Raw genomic sequence first — 12,443 nt, forward strand, 5'->3', positions numbered from 1 at the left:
GGCACGGGGAGGGCGGCGGCGGCGACGCGGGGCGGCGGACCGCCGCTTTCCCCGCGCGGAGCCCCGTGGCTCCGCCATCCCGCCGTCGCCATCAGCATCTCCATGGCGGCGGCCCCGCGTCCGCAGCCGCCATTGGCGGAGAGCTCGCGCTCGGCCCCGCCTCCTCCGCTCTGTCATTGGTCGGTTCGCCGAGTGGGGCGGGCGCTCCGCGCGGGGTCCTTTCTGTCCGCGGGCGCGCCGTCATTGCGACATCACCGCGCGCGTCCCCGTGGCCCCGGCCCCGCTGCCCTCGGCGATGCCTGCCGTCGTGCGCCCGCTCCGCTTCCGGGGCCCCGGCTGCGGCTGCGGGAGGAGAAGGGCGGGGATGTGGGGGACCTCAGCGGGGCTGGACCCGCGCCGCCCCGCCCCGCTCCGTGCGGGCCTTGCTGGAGAGCGGCGAGCGCGGGCTGGCGGCCGCCGGCAGGTGGGGGAGCGGGGCGTCCGGGCGGGCGGCGCGGCCCGGCGGTGGCGCTGGGGAACCCGCTGGAGACGAGCGGCTCCGCGGGCACCTTGACGTTCCGCTCCAGGCGGTCGCGGTGCCGGCCCGAGGCCGGCGCTGTGCGGGGCGGGGCTGAGCGCGGGGTGATCACCTCCTGCTCCTGCTGCCTTCGCTGCTGCCGGTAAAGCAGGCTTCTCGGCCGCCTGCACAAGGCGCGCTGCTGGCTCGCGTTCAGCCGAGCGTCGGCCCGCAGCTCCAGAGCCTTTTACTCCACGCGGCCTTCCGGCCGCTCTGCCCCAAGCCTGCAGCGGTGCCTGGGCTTGTTGTGAACAAAGTGCGGGACCCGGCATTGAGTGGTGTTGAACCTCGTGCCGTTGGCATCAGCCATCGATCGGCCTGTCTGTAGCCCTCTGCAGGGTCCTTAGGCAGATTATAGGAGGATGCCGTAGCTGAGGGGCGATGGGAGACAGGGAGGGGAGCATCCTGCCCTGCCACCGGCAGCCCGGGGACCACGTGCTGTGGGTGCCGGCACAGAGCTCCTCCATCCGTCAGCACGGGAGCTGCGGTTCTGGCTGCAGCGGCAGGAACTCAGCGCAGCCCTGCAGAGAGCGGTCCGGCAGCACGAGAAGAAGATGATGGCCGTGGAGTGCGAGAGTCTCAGCAGCGTCTGCAGCCCGCGAGGAGCTGAGCTGGGCTGGGGAGAGGAAGCTGTGGGAGTCCTCGGGGGGGATGCACAATGACAACATCAGTGGCAGAATCATCTGCTTCCTCCTCCGCTCCTGATACCGTGCGCTGGTTTTCTTTGAGAAGCCAGTGCAGAACCAGACTCCACTGTCACATCTGTGGGGTTCCACAGAACACACAGACATGGGGTAAGTTTAGGTTGGATATCAGGACAAACTTCTCTACAGGAAGGTTCTTAAGCACTGGAATGGGCTGCCCAGGGAGGTGGTTGACTCACCATCCCCAAACGTGTTTAAAAACCGTTTGGATGTGGTGCTCCGGGACATGATTTAGAGGAGGGTTGTTAGAGTTGGGGTACTTCAGGTTGTGGTTGGACTCGATGCTTTTGAAGGTCTTTTCCAACGTGAGCGATTCTGTGATTCTACAGGGACACAGTGTGTTGGATTGCTGTTTGTTGCAGAACACCAGCACAGGGCAGGACTGGGGACTGGGAAGATCACAGAAGATCACAGAAAAACCAAGGTTAGAGAAGACCTACAAGATCATCCAGTCCAATCATCCACCTATCACCAATAGTTCTCACTAAACCATATCCCTCAACACAAAATCCGAACGTTCCTTGAACAACTCCAGGGTTGGTGACTCTACTACCTCCCTGGGCAGCCCATTCCACTGCCTGACCACTCTTTGAGAGAAGTAGTATTTCCTAATGTCCAGCCTAAATCTCCCCTGGTGCAGCTTGAAGCCATTCCCTCTAGTTCTGTCACCAGTTACATGAGAGAAGAGGCCGAAGCCCAGCTCACTACAGCCTCCCTTCAGGTAGTTATAGAGAGCAATATGGTCTGCCCTGAGCCTCCTCTTCTCCACAATGAACACTCCCAGCTCCTTCAGCCCCCCCCCATCAGGCCTGTGCTCCAGACCCCTCACCAGCTGTGTTGCCCTTCTTGGAACACGCTTTGGGGGCATCCTCAGGTGGGTTCAGATGGTCCTGTAGTCTTCTGGAAGGGTCTGGAAATGTTCCTGAAGTGTCTTGGGGTGTCTAGTGGATCCTGGACTCATCCAGAAGGGTCTGGAGATGTCCCAGAGGGTTTGTTGGGGTGACCAGAGGGTGCCCAGGGTTTCCTGGAGTGCTCCAGAGTTCTCGAATGGGGATTTTGAGGACTACCTCACATAGTGACACGTTCTTATGCTGCTCTGTCCCCATGGGATTGTCCCCAAAAATATCTGTTTCCATTAAAATAAATACTATGTCAATTTTGTTGTATTTTTTTCGCCACTTCCTTTCAGAAATGGATGGTTCTCGCCTAATCTCCGTGCAAAGCTCCAAAGAAACAACTCCCCACAGGCCACCAGGTGACACCAGGACAACCGTCAGCAGTGTCAGCACCGGGACAACCACCTGTCCCCGAAGTTCTCACTGTCACTGTAACCGTGGAACCTGGGGCCATACCAACCCGTCTACCTCGAGAGCCCCATCAGCGTCCTACAGCTCCTGGAGCCTGGTGACGCTGTCACCCTGGCTGTCCATGACTGTCCCAAGCTGTCCCCCCTGCCTTGGTGGCACAACTGCAGCATGGTGACATCCTCATTGAAGAGGTGACGAGGAGGATTACAGGGAGGGAGCTGGGGACAGTGGGGGGACACATGGGGTGTGACATGGGGTTGGTGGTATCATCGGTGGTACTATCATTGGGTGTCACCTTCACTGGATGCCATTGGATGTCACTGAGTGTCACTGTCTTCAGGTGACACCATGACACAAGGTGACCTCGATGTGGAACAGCCATGACGCAGTGTCCCCATCGCTGGCTGTCACTGTTGTTATCGTCATCTGGTGTCACCATCACTTGTGTGTCACCATCTCTTGGATGACACTATTCCCTGTACACTGAGCACCACACAGAGGGTGGGACTCGACTGTCATCCGGCCCCGCAAGCCCTGCGTTGTCACCATGCTGTCACTGAGCCTCTTGCTGTCCTTTGTCACCCCTCCAGGTCTGCCTACAGTCGGCCTCTTGTGAGGTTCAGATGTGCTATGTGGATCAGGCTTTGTTTTTAAAGTCCTCGGTGGCTGCTTGCTTTGTACTGCTGGCTGTTGTTTGATAGGAGCAAGAGAAGTCTTGTGTGCTAAGAAGAACCTGGTGGTGGAGGGGAAAAAAATCCTCAGGGTTTGGATGCTTCCGTGTATTACGAGTGATGGTGATACCACTGCTCGATCAGTTTGAGTGCATGAAACAAGTCTGCAATCTTTTATTAATGGAGTAATGTGAAGGGAGTCCTATGGATTTGAGAGTTGACTTTAAGTCTGTGGGCATTTTCCAGGAGCTGGGGTAAGGGATGAGGCAAGGAAAGTTGTGGTAAGAGGATGAGGTGTAGGAATAAGAACAGCTTCCATTGATATCAACTCCCGCGGTTACTTTTTGACTTGGAATGCATGCTTTTTTTAATAAAGAACAAACTCATTGTGCAGCTTTTGAATGAATTCATTCACACCTGTTACTGTTTGGTGTTCTTCTCTACATGGAACTGCAATTGAAATGGAGACTCCTGGTCTGATTGCCAGCCCCCTCCCGCATGCTCAGATCAGCCAAGTTTGCAAGGCCTGGCTCTTGGTGCCCAGTTGTGCCCAAGGTCAGAGAGTTGGCTCTTCTCGGCTTTGAGATGTGTTTTCCAGTTGCATGTTGTGTTATTTCTGTTGCGTTGAACTCTTGAGCTGCAGCCCCAACTGGGGATCCAAGTAAAGTAACACAGCAGGAATGGTTGAGGTATATGTGAACTTGGATTGGAAATGCAATACCAAGGACTGCACAAATGTGGGACAGTTCTGTCAGTGTAAGGAAAGGCATCTGCTGGCTGAGTGCTTTGCTGGGTGGGCATCACCCTGCTGAAGAGTAGGCAGCTGTTGTCTTTGCAGACAGCCACATCCATGGGGATTGGAAAGCTTTTTCTGCCTTCCAGCTCTTGGCTGTTGATCTGAGAGCGGAGGTTCTTGCCTGGAAAGAACCACCAGCAGAAAGGATCCCATGCATGGCTTCTGAGCCCTTTCAGATAAACCAGCTGGATTAACGTGGCCTGTGACCTTGGTTTGGAGTTAAGCCAGCAGGCTTTGCCCAAAGCAGAATGACCTGTGGGCACAGCGTCCAGCAGGTAGAAGTGACCAACAGCTGGAGACAGCAGCAGCTTGAGCAGCGCTCTTGAGGGAAATCCTCACTGGGAACAAAGGCCCAGAAGAAGAGAGTAGCTTGTCCCTGTGTTCACATAGTAAGGTTTTCCTTTCTCACCTGACTGTTACCTCTCAGGTGGTGCCTACAGCTGTGTGATGTGCTCTGCAGGAATTGCTAATGTTTTGCATTTAACCTTGTCTTTCATCTTCTTTTAAAGCTTAGAGGCAACCTTAATTTCTACAGTCCTGAGCTTTGTGCCACAAGAGCTCTCCAGTTTCTACCTGTGATGTGAGACTGTATTGTGTCTACTCTATGTCAGGCTCTTCTTCTCTTTTCATTTTAAGCTAGGAAAATTCATTTCTGGGCCAGGAGAAGAAGAAATGCAACAATCTTCCCTGCACTGCTCAGTTTGCCTGAGTTGCCAAGTGCTCCTCATTTTTCTTGTATCCTTCAATTCCAAGTTCATATTTTCCCCAAAACAAAAGAATTCAAAAGTAACCACCTACAGTTAAGTAAGCGATTTCAGTATTTATTTCTGATTGTGGCAATTACTTCAGTTCAGAAGTCATACTTAATTTACGGTGCCTGTTTTAATTTTAACAAAGTTTGCAGTTGCAGCTGACTTCCCAAGGCTGCAGCACATGGTGGTGGCACAGCCTTGGGCTTCTGCATTTGTGCTAATCCTCTGTCTTGCAGGTCAGCTGGTGCTAGAAGTGGACGGCATCCCAGTGTGAATGAAGGTTTGTGTAGGAGCAGCTGCTGATGGGAGGAAGGAAGTGCAGGCTAATGGACTCTGAAGCATCTCCCAGTACGGTACCAGGGGAGGCAGTAGTGATGTTGGGGGGCAGTTGCAGAAGAACACGAGGAGCTCCTCAGCAGGAAGCTACAAACCCTGCAGAAAGCTGCAGGAGACTCAGAGCACGTGTGGATGCCCAGGAGGAAATGGAGGCCCAGTATTTGAGCAGCGCCTGGCCATAGAGTGCTTTCCAGTCCAAATGCTTAAAGCCACAGTCCAGTTAGAGAGGCTGACACACGTCCTGGGGCCTAAAGATGCTGCTAGAGAAGCCAGGACTGGCCCTGAGGCCTAAAAACAGAGCCAGAGAGACTGGCAGTGGCCACAGGACCTGAAGCCACAGCCAGAGTGGCCAGCACCAACTCTGGGGCATAAAGCCACAGCCCCAGCCAGAGAGGCTGGCACAAGTCCTGGGGTATAAAGCCACAGCCAGAGAGGTCTGCGCTGGCCCTGAAGTCTGAAGCTCCAGCCAGAGAGCCCAGCACCAGCCCTGGGCCATAATGCCACAGTTATAGCCACAGAGGCCAGCACCAGACCAGATGGGGCTTAAAGCCACATCTACAGCCGAACAGGCTGGCACCAGCTGTGGAGCCTAAAGCCAAATCCTGAAAGGTCGGCACCAGCCCCTGCGCCTGAAGCACAGCCAGAGAAGCCGGAACCAGGCCAAGGGCCTAAAGACAAAGCCACAGCTGGAGAGGCCTGCACTGGCCCCAGGTCCTAAAGCCACAACCACAGCCAGAGAGGCTGGCACCACTGCTGTGGCCTAAAGCCGAAGCTGGAGAAGCCGGCACTGTCCCCAGGACTTCAATCCACAGCCTGAAAGGCTGACACCGGCTCCAGGGCCTAAAGCCAGGCACAAGAGGCCAGCACCAGCTTCGGGTCTAAACCACAGCCACAAAGGCCTACGCCGGCCCCGGGGCCTGAAGGTGCAGCCACAGCCCGAGAGGCCGGAACCAGGCCAAGGGCCTAAAGCCACATCTGCAGCCCGAGAGGCCGGCACCAGCCCTGGGGCCCAAAGCCAGAGGCACAGGCCAGCTCCGGCCCCAGGGCACACAGATGTGCCTTCCTATTGGTTTCTACTGATTCCTATAGGACTCCATTGACTACTCTGAGGCCATACTGGTCCTTACTGGTTTTTACTTAGCCATACTGGACTTTTCTGGTCTATACTGGTGTGCACTCCTCCCAGTTCCTACTAGTTCCTCTGGGACTCTACTGACCACAACGAGGCCATATTGAGTTTTTATTGGGCTGCATAAGAGTCATGTTCACTTCTCTGTTGCTTTACTTCAATTAACCCCCATTCAGTTAACCCCATTCACCCCACTGGGTGACCCTGGTGTTGATTTCCTAAAATTTGGATCTAGGAGGTGACCACTCCCTTTGCTTATGATGAAAGCACAGAAGTGATGCAGACACTCTCTGAGGTCACAATGGTTTCTGGGGTGGGAGCGTTTGTGCCACAGCTGGTGAGCAGAGCTGGTGCTCTCGTGAGCGTGCTGCACACGGAGACTGAGCTCTGTGCTTTTCTTGAGAGAGATCACCCTGTGAGAGCCCATTGGAAGCACCACTGCGGTGTGTGTGAGCTGAGCACAGCACAGACTGAGCAGGCTGACCAGGTGAGCTGGGTTTGGTGCTGGGTGGTTGCCAGTGGTATCTCAGCAGAAAAGCTGGGCTGGGGAGGAGTTCTCAGCTCCAGCGCTGCCCTTCTGAATGGCTGTTTCCAGAGGAAACATGTTCTTCTTGAGATTCCATCCCATGTTTCGGTGAGGATGACGAAATGTCATTCCTCCCCTGGAAAATTGCTGCCAGGCATTGCTGCTCCATGGATTGCTTGGTGTGCCATACCCAGCAGGTGTTTCAGCAAACCGCGCTGAAGTCACGGCAGAGAGCCGGGTGCTCAGCTGGGCACATGGACGGTCAGCACACCTGTGGGGGAAAAGGGGACCTGGGGGCACTTGCTGACAGAAGCCATGGCAGTCAGACACAAGCTGCAGCTAGTGATGGGCAATTCTTGCAGACAGCTGATGTCCATGCATTGCCCTCCTCAAGAGACTACATTGCGTAGCAGAAGAAAGCTGGGAAAATGCTTCTTCCTCATGATTTTTCACTTGCTGATACTTTCTGTAAGGGTTCCTGTCCAAAAGGAGAACTCGGAGATCAAGGCAGTTGAAGAACGAGTGAAGCCAGCTCCTTCTAAGAGCGAAGGAGGTTCCTGTGGAGAGAACCCTCAGACCTTGCAAGTCTTCCTCTGACACTTCAGCCATCATGGCTCAGCAAGGAGATGACCGTGGTTCTAATTCCTGCTCTGTGAGAGGAAAGGTATGGCTGGGTTTCCTTTGCTTGATGTTTCTTTCTTTTTCCCATGTTTAAGGGAAGGGGTGGAGCAGGAGGAGCCCTACTGGTCCTTTGTCACCTCAAAAACCACTTGGATTTTGCGCTCCCTGCTGACAGTCTGGGCTAATGACATGGACATGGCTTAGGCTGTATTTTCCCTTAGTGATAATTAATCTCTCAGCACTCTGATAATCTATCTCTGGCACAATCTGGAACCTCTCTGCAAACCTTGGCTGCCCGTTCCCACTGACGTTTCTTCCTTTCTCTCCCCAGAAGCAGCGTGGCACGATTCCCCGTGTTTGGGAGCAGCAGCCAGCAGGCTGCCGGAGATCCAACCGCATCTTGCAGCGCGCAGAGGGACGCGATGGGAACAGAGCGTCCTTACTGCCACGCAAAAGTGAGTTTCTTGAGGCCTCTGTTATGAAGGATGGAGGAATGAATTTTGAGTATTACTTCTGAGTGGGTGCAGTGCTGCAGGGGATGTCAAATAAGCCACTGTGGAAGTGTTGGAGAGACCGACAGCGGCAGTTGGTGGCAGCAGTGAGGCAGAAGTCTGCATATAAATGTCGAGTGAATTCCTTTTAGAGCCACAAAATGTGTCTCAACTTTTGCACCTGATACTGTTTTGTTTGGTGATGCACCTCTGCTCTGTCAAATGTAGAGCTGTCAGGGAGGCTGGGGTTCTTCTGCTGTCATCTGAGCAAGAATGAGACTTTTGTTTTTTTGTTGTTTTGGGGGTGGATTTGGTCTGACAGGACAATACTTCTACAGGCTACTGGTTTCTGTTAAATCAGCAAATTGTATTTTGTTGTAGGGACGGAGCCTGCGCGTCTGTGGAATGGTGCTGGGCAAGGGGGAAAGCGGAAAGCCTCCGCAGGTAAGCAGCTCTTGTGAGCTGTGGTGTGCGTATCTGCCTCTAAATAGGGCTGCATGCAGGGCTGTGTGTGATGGAGAGGAAAGGACACTGCAGATCTGTGTTGACTGCAGAAATGGCACAGTGTTGAATCAGCAGAAAGGCAAATGGAAGAAACTATGCTTGAAGACCAGAAATTTGTGTCTGACTGTGCTAAAGTCTTCCTCCAAAGAGATGCTCTTCATGTCTTTCTTGTTTCCTTTCTGTCAGAAGCTGATGCCAGTGACCTTCCTCTGAAGCGCAGCCTTGCAGAAAGGCAGGGGGAAGCTACAGACCATGACATGGCAACCACGAGAGGTACAGACGCACAACAGGCATCTGGGTTTGGTGCACTGTCTTTCTAACTAGGCTTTCTGTCTGTTCTTCCTGGGACTGTTCTCACTGCGTGTTGCTTGGGGTCTTAATCCCCAGGACTTATAGTTACCTTTCCTGTGCTGATTTGAAATACAAACCCACAGTTCATCCACGATCCTAAGATCCGTGACTGTGAACACTGCAGATGAGATGTGCTAGCATTGTGACCCATTTTGCAGACCGAAAGTAGTATTGGACTCTTGTTATATCTTCTTGCTTCTTCTTTCTTGCCAGAGATAGGTGCTGAGCCCAATGGAAAGATCTACACGAAAGCGGTGCAGGAAGTCCTTTCTGAGAGAGCTCATCTCCAGGCTGGAGGGCTTCCTACAACAGCAGGTCCCAGCTCAGGGAGAAGACCTTCCCCTGCAGCGTGCCCCCGCTCTGTCTCCAAGTCCCTGGCTGGATGTAAACGCAAGGGCTTGGAAGAAGAGCAGCAAACAGCAGCGCAGTTGCCTGCTACCAAAAGAGCGAGGGGTCAGAGCGGAGACAGCGTGCCGGCTCCAGCAGCACAGCCTGGGCCTGCTGCAGCACGGAGCTCCAAGCTAAGAGGTAAGAAGGTGCTGTGGTACCCACCCTGTAGGGTAGGTGCTGCCCTTATCAAGCACACTGAAGTTGCATAGGGTTTGCTTTGCTTTTTCCTTCTCTGCAGAGGGGAAAAGAGTTGAAGCCTACAAAGTCCAAAGGCGGTGAGGTGCCACAGTATGTAACCCCGACTCCATTAACTCCATGGTAGTCTTCTGCACCTTTCCACTGGAAATGTCATTCACTGAGAGGCTTCCAATTTCCTTTGTCTTTTTTCTGCCATCTGTTTTTATGGTACCCATGTTTCTGCAGTTTTGCTGCTGACAGAACGAATTCAGTTTTATTCTTGCTTTATAGCAAGAAGACAACGAAAAGAGAGAAGAGTGGAATTGAAGAAGGCTTCTCTGAGAGCTGCCGCTGCACGTGCAGAGGTGAGTCCTTGGTGAGCACAGACACGGCTCTTGTTGTTCTCAGTGCCTCTGCCTGTCAGACATGAAAGATATTGCAGAATCCCAAGGCAAGCAATGTAATAGAAAAACACCCAGCTGTATGTTTAAGGAAATCACACTGTCAGTGACAGCTGCCTAGGGGAGCTTGGATGCCTTCCTCTGGCTTGAGAAGGACACTGTTGGTAACGGCTGGAGGGTTTTTCTGTGATAAAGAGCCTTGCCATGTCGGGCACTGCGACCTTTGGGACCTCGTTCCCCCAGCAGAGCATGAATCTTACCATAGGCAGAGTGTTATGGGAAGGAATGTCAGTGACCTGAATGGCAGGAACGTGCTGTGCTGCATGGGGCCGTTCTGGAAGGTTTACTGATCAGACTTTCTTAATGAGATCGCCCTAGATTGTTTCTGTCCTATCTCTATACTTGCCTTATTTCTTTCCAGTCATCCGCAATGAACACCCTTGTGGAGATGATGCAGAAGCTGCAGCTGAAGGACTGAGAGGAAGAGCATCAGAAGGCAGCGGCTGCAGCACGCAGAGTTACAGGGCAGCGTTCTGAGTGCCACCCAACTTGGCACTCCATGTTTGGTTGTAGTCAATAAAAAATAGTCACAATTAGAGATTGACAAAGAGCGCACGGCCTGATTTGTCCAGTGGCATTCCATGAGCTGCTGCACTACTGCTGGTCCAGAGTAGAAACTATGCAGCTTCGGACCACCAAGCTGCCATCCTGGCATTGTTCTTCTTGGAGGCAGTGGAACTTGGAGGTTCTCCTGCTGTTGCTGACACCTGACGTTGCCTAGGGAGGACTTGGCCACTGCACTCTGCTCCACCCCCTGTGCCACACACACGAGTGCAGCCCACCACCCTTCCACCTGCCATGCAAACGCACCATCCCATCTTGCACACTTCAGCCACATGGCTTTCCTCCTCCTCCCCCCACCAGATCCCATTCCTGCTTCACCTTCCCCACCCCGCCCCCCCATTGCTTTGGCCCCAGTAGCGTGCCACCCCCCGCAGCCCTCCAGTTTGCATGAGGCTTTGCTTCCTTCGTGCACAACCCCTCCATTGCTGTGCCCCTAGTTGCAGCCTTCTTTTGCAGCACCATTTAGCGATTTCACAGAATCACAGAATTGCCAGGGTTGGAAGGGACCTCAAGGATCATGAATCTCCAACCCCCCTGCCACACGCAGGGCCACCAACCATTCCACCTAATGCTAGAACAGGCTGCCCAGGGCCCCATCCAATCTGGCTTTGAACACCTCCAGGGACGGGGCATCCACAACCTCTCTGGGCAGCCTGTTCCAGTACCTCACCACTCTCTCCGTAAAGAATTTCCCCCTGACGTCCAACCTAAATCTCCCTTCCCTCAGCTTAAAACCATTTCCCCTTGTCCTGCTGTCACTCACCCTTTCAAAGAGTTGATTCCCCTCCTCTTTGTAGGCTCCCTTTAGGTACTGAAAGGCTGCAATGAGGTCACCCCGCAACCTTCTTTTCTCCAGGCTGAACAAGCCCAGCTCTTTCAGCCTGTCCTCGTAGGGGAGGTGCTCCAGTCCCCTGATCATCTTCGTGGCCCTCCTCTGGACCCTCTCCAACAGCTCCCTGTCTTTCTTGTACTGGGGGCTCCAGACCTGGACGCAGTATTCCAGATGGGGCCTCACAAGAGCAGAGTAGAGGGGAACAATCACCTCTCTGTCCCTGCTGGCCACCCCTCTTCTGATGGAGCCCAGGATCCCATTTGCCTTCCGAGCCGCAAGGGCACACTGCTGGCTCATGTTAAGTTTTTCATCTATCAAGACCCCCAGGTCCTTCTCCACAGGGCTGCTCTCAAGGACCGCTCCTTCCAATCTGTAGGGATGCTTGGGATTCTTCCGGCCCAAGTGCAAAACTCTGCACTTTGCTGAGTTGAACCTCATCAGGTTCACCCGGGCCCACCTTTCTAGCCTCTCAAGGTCCCTCTGAATGGCATCCCATCCTTCAACCGTGTCGACCACACCACTCAGCTTGGTGTCGTCAGCAAACTTGCTGAGGGTGCACTCGATTCCGTCATCGATGTCATTGATAAAGATGTTAAAGAGCACCGGTCCCAAGACAGACCCCTGGGGGACGCCGCTCGTTACTGGCCTCCACCTGGACATAGAGCCATTGATGACCACCCTCTGTCTGCGGCCTTTCAACCAGTTTCTTATCCATCGAGTGGTCCACCCATCAAATCCACATCCCTCCAGTTTGGAGAGAAGGATGTGGTGGGGGACCATGTCAAAGGCCTTGCTCAAGTCCAGGTAAATGACATTGGTCGCCTTTCCCTTGTCCACCGATGCCGTCACTCCATCATAAAAGGCCACCAGATTGGTCAAGCATGACCTTCCTCTGGTGAAGCCGTGCTGGCTGTCACGGATCACACGCCCTTTCCTCATGTGATCAAGCATGTCATCTAGGATGATCTGTTCCATGATCTTCCCAGGCACAGAGCTGAGACTCACCGGCCTGTAGTTCCCGGGGTCCTCCTTGCTCCCTTTCTTGTAAATGGGAGTGACGTGACCCTTCCTCCAGTCATCCGGGACCACACCAGACAGCCACGACTTCTCAAATATGATGGAGAGCGGCTCGGCAACCACCTCAGCCAGCTCCTTCAGAACCCTGGGATGCACGCCATCCGGCCCCATAGACTTGTACACATTCAGTCTCATGAGGCGGTCTCGGACCTGCTCTGTCCTCACAGCGAGGGGGGATTTACCACAATCTTCTCTTTT

The 12,443-nt window shown here is 53.9% G+C and overlaps 1 protein-coding gene across 4 annotated transcripts; it reads left to right on the forward strand.

Moving 5' to 3' along the window:
• Positions 1 to 2,470: 2,470 nt before the first annotated feature.
• On the forward strand, positions 2,471 to 10,642 carry LOC149916073 (zinc finger CCCH domain-containing protein 11A-like). Of its 4 annotated transcripts, XM_090149620.1 has the most exons (9): positions 2,471 to 2,758; positions 5,023 to 6,489; positions 7,279 to 7,441; positions 7,730 to 7,853; positions 8,271 to 8,333; positions 8,580 to 8,666; positions 8,958 to 9,272; positions 9,603 to 9,676; positions 10,134 to 10,633. In XM_090149620.1, exons 3-9 carry the CDS (start codon positions 7,388 to 7,390, stop codon positions 10,188 to 10,190), a joined length of 774 nt encoding a protein of 257 aa, XP_090005746.1. In that variant the 5' UTR covers positions 2,471 to 2,758; positions 5,023 to 6,489; positions 7,279 to 7,387; the 3' UTR covers positions 10,191 to 10,633. The 4 variants fall into 4 exon arrangements, with proteins under 4 accessions (XP_090005746.1, XP_090005749.1, XP_090005748.1 ...); XM_090149622.1 differs by lacking the exon at positions 2,471 to 2,758 and having other exon boundaries at positions 4,829 to 6,489; positions 9,603 to 9,687; positions 10,134 to 10,642; XM_090149621.1 differs by lacking the exons at positions 2,471 to 2,758; positions 5,023 to 6,489 and adding an exon at positions 6,563 to 6,738 and having other exon boundaries at positions 7,251 to 7,441.
• The last annotated feature ends 1,801 nt before the right edge of the window (positions 10,643 to 12,443 follow it).

The sequence above is a fragment of the Phasianus colchicus genome, chromosome 13 (genome assembly GCF_987193195.1).
Source record: "Phasianus colchicus chromosome 13, bPhaCol1.hap1.1, whole genome shotgun sequence".
Lineage (NCBI taxonomy): Eukaryota > Metazoa > Chordata > Aves > Galliformes > Phasianidae > Phasianus > Phasianus colchicus.

Coding starts and splice junctions, on each gene's coding strand:
- LOC149916073 (XM_090149620.1), top strand. CDS start 7,388: ATGGCTCAGCAAGGAGATGACCGTGGTTCTAATTCCTGCTCTGTGAGA. Junction 8,334..8,579: donor AAAGCGGAAAGCCTCCGCAG/GTAAGCAGCTCT, acceptor CCTTTCTGTCAG/AAGCTGATGCCAGTGACCTT. Junction 9,677..10,133: donor CTGCCGCTGCACGTGCAGAG/GTGAGTCCTTGG, acceptor ATTTCTTTCCAG/TCATCCGCAATGAACACCCT.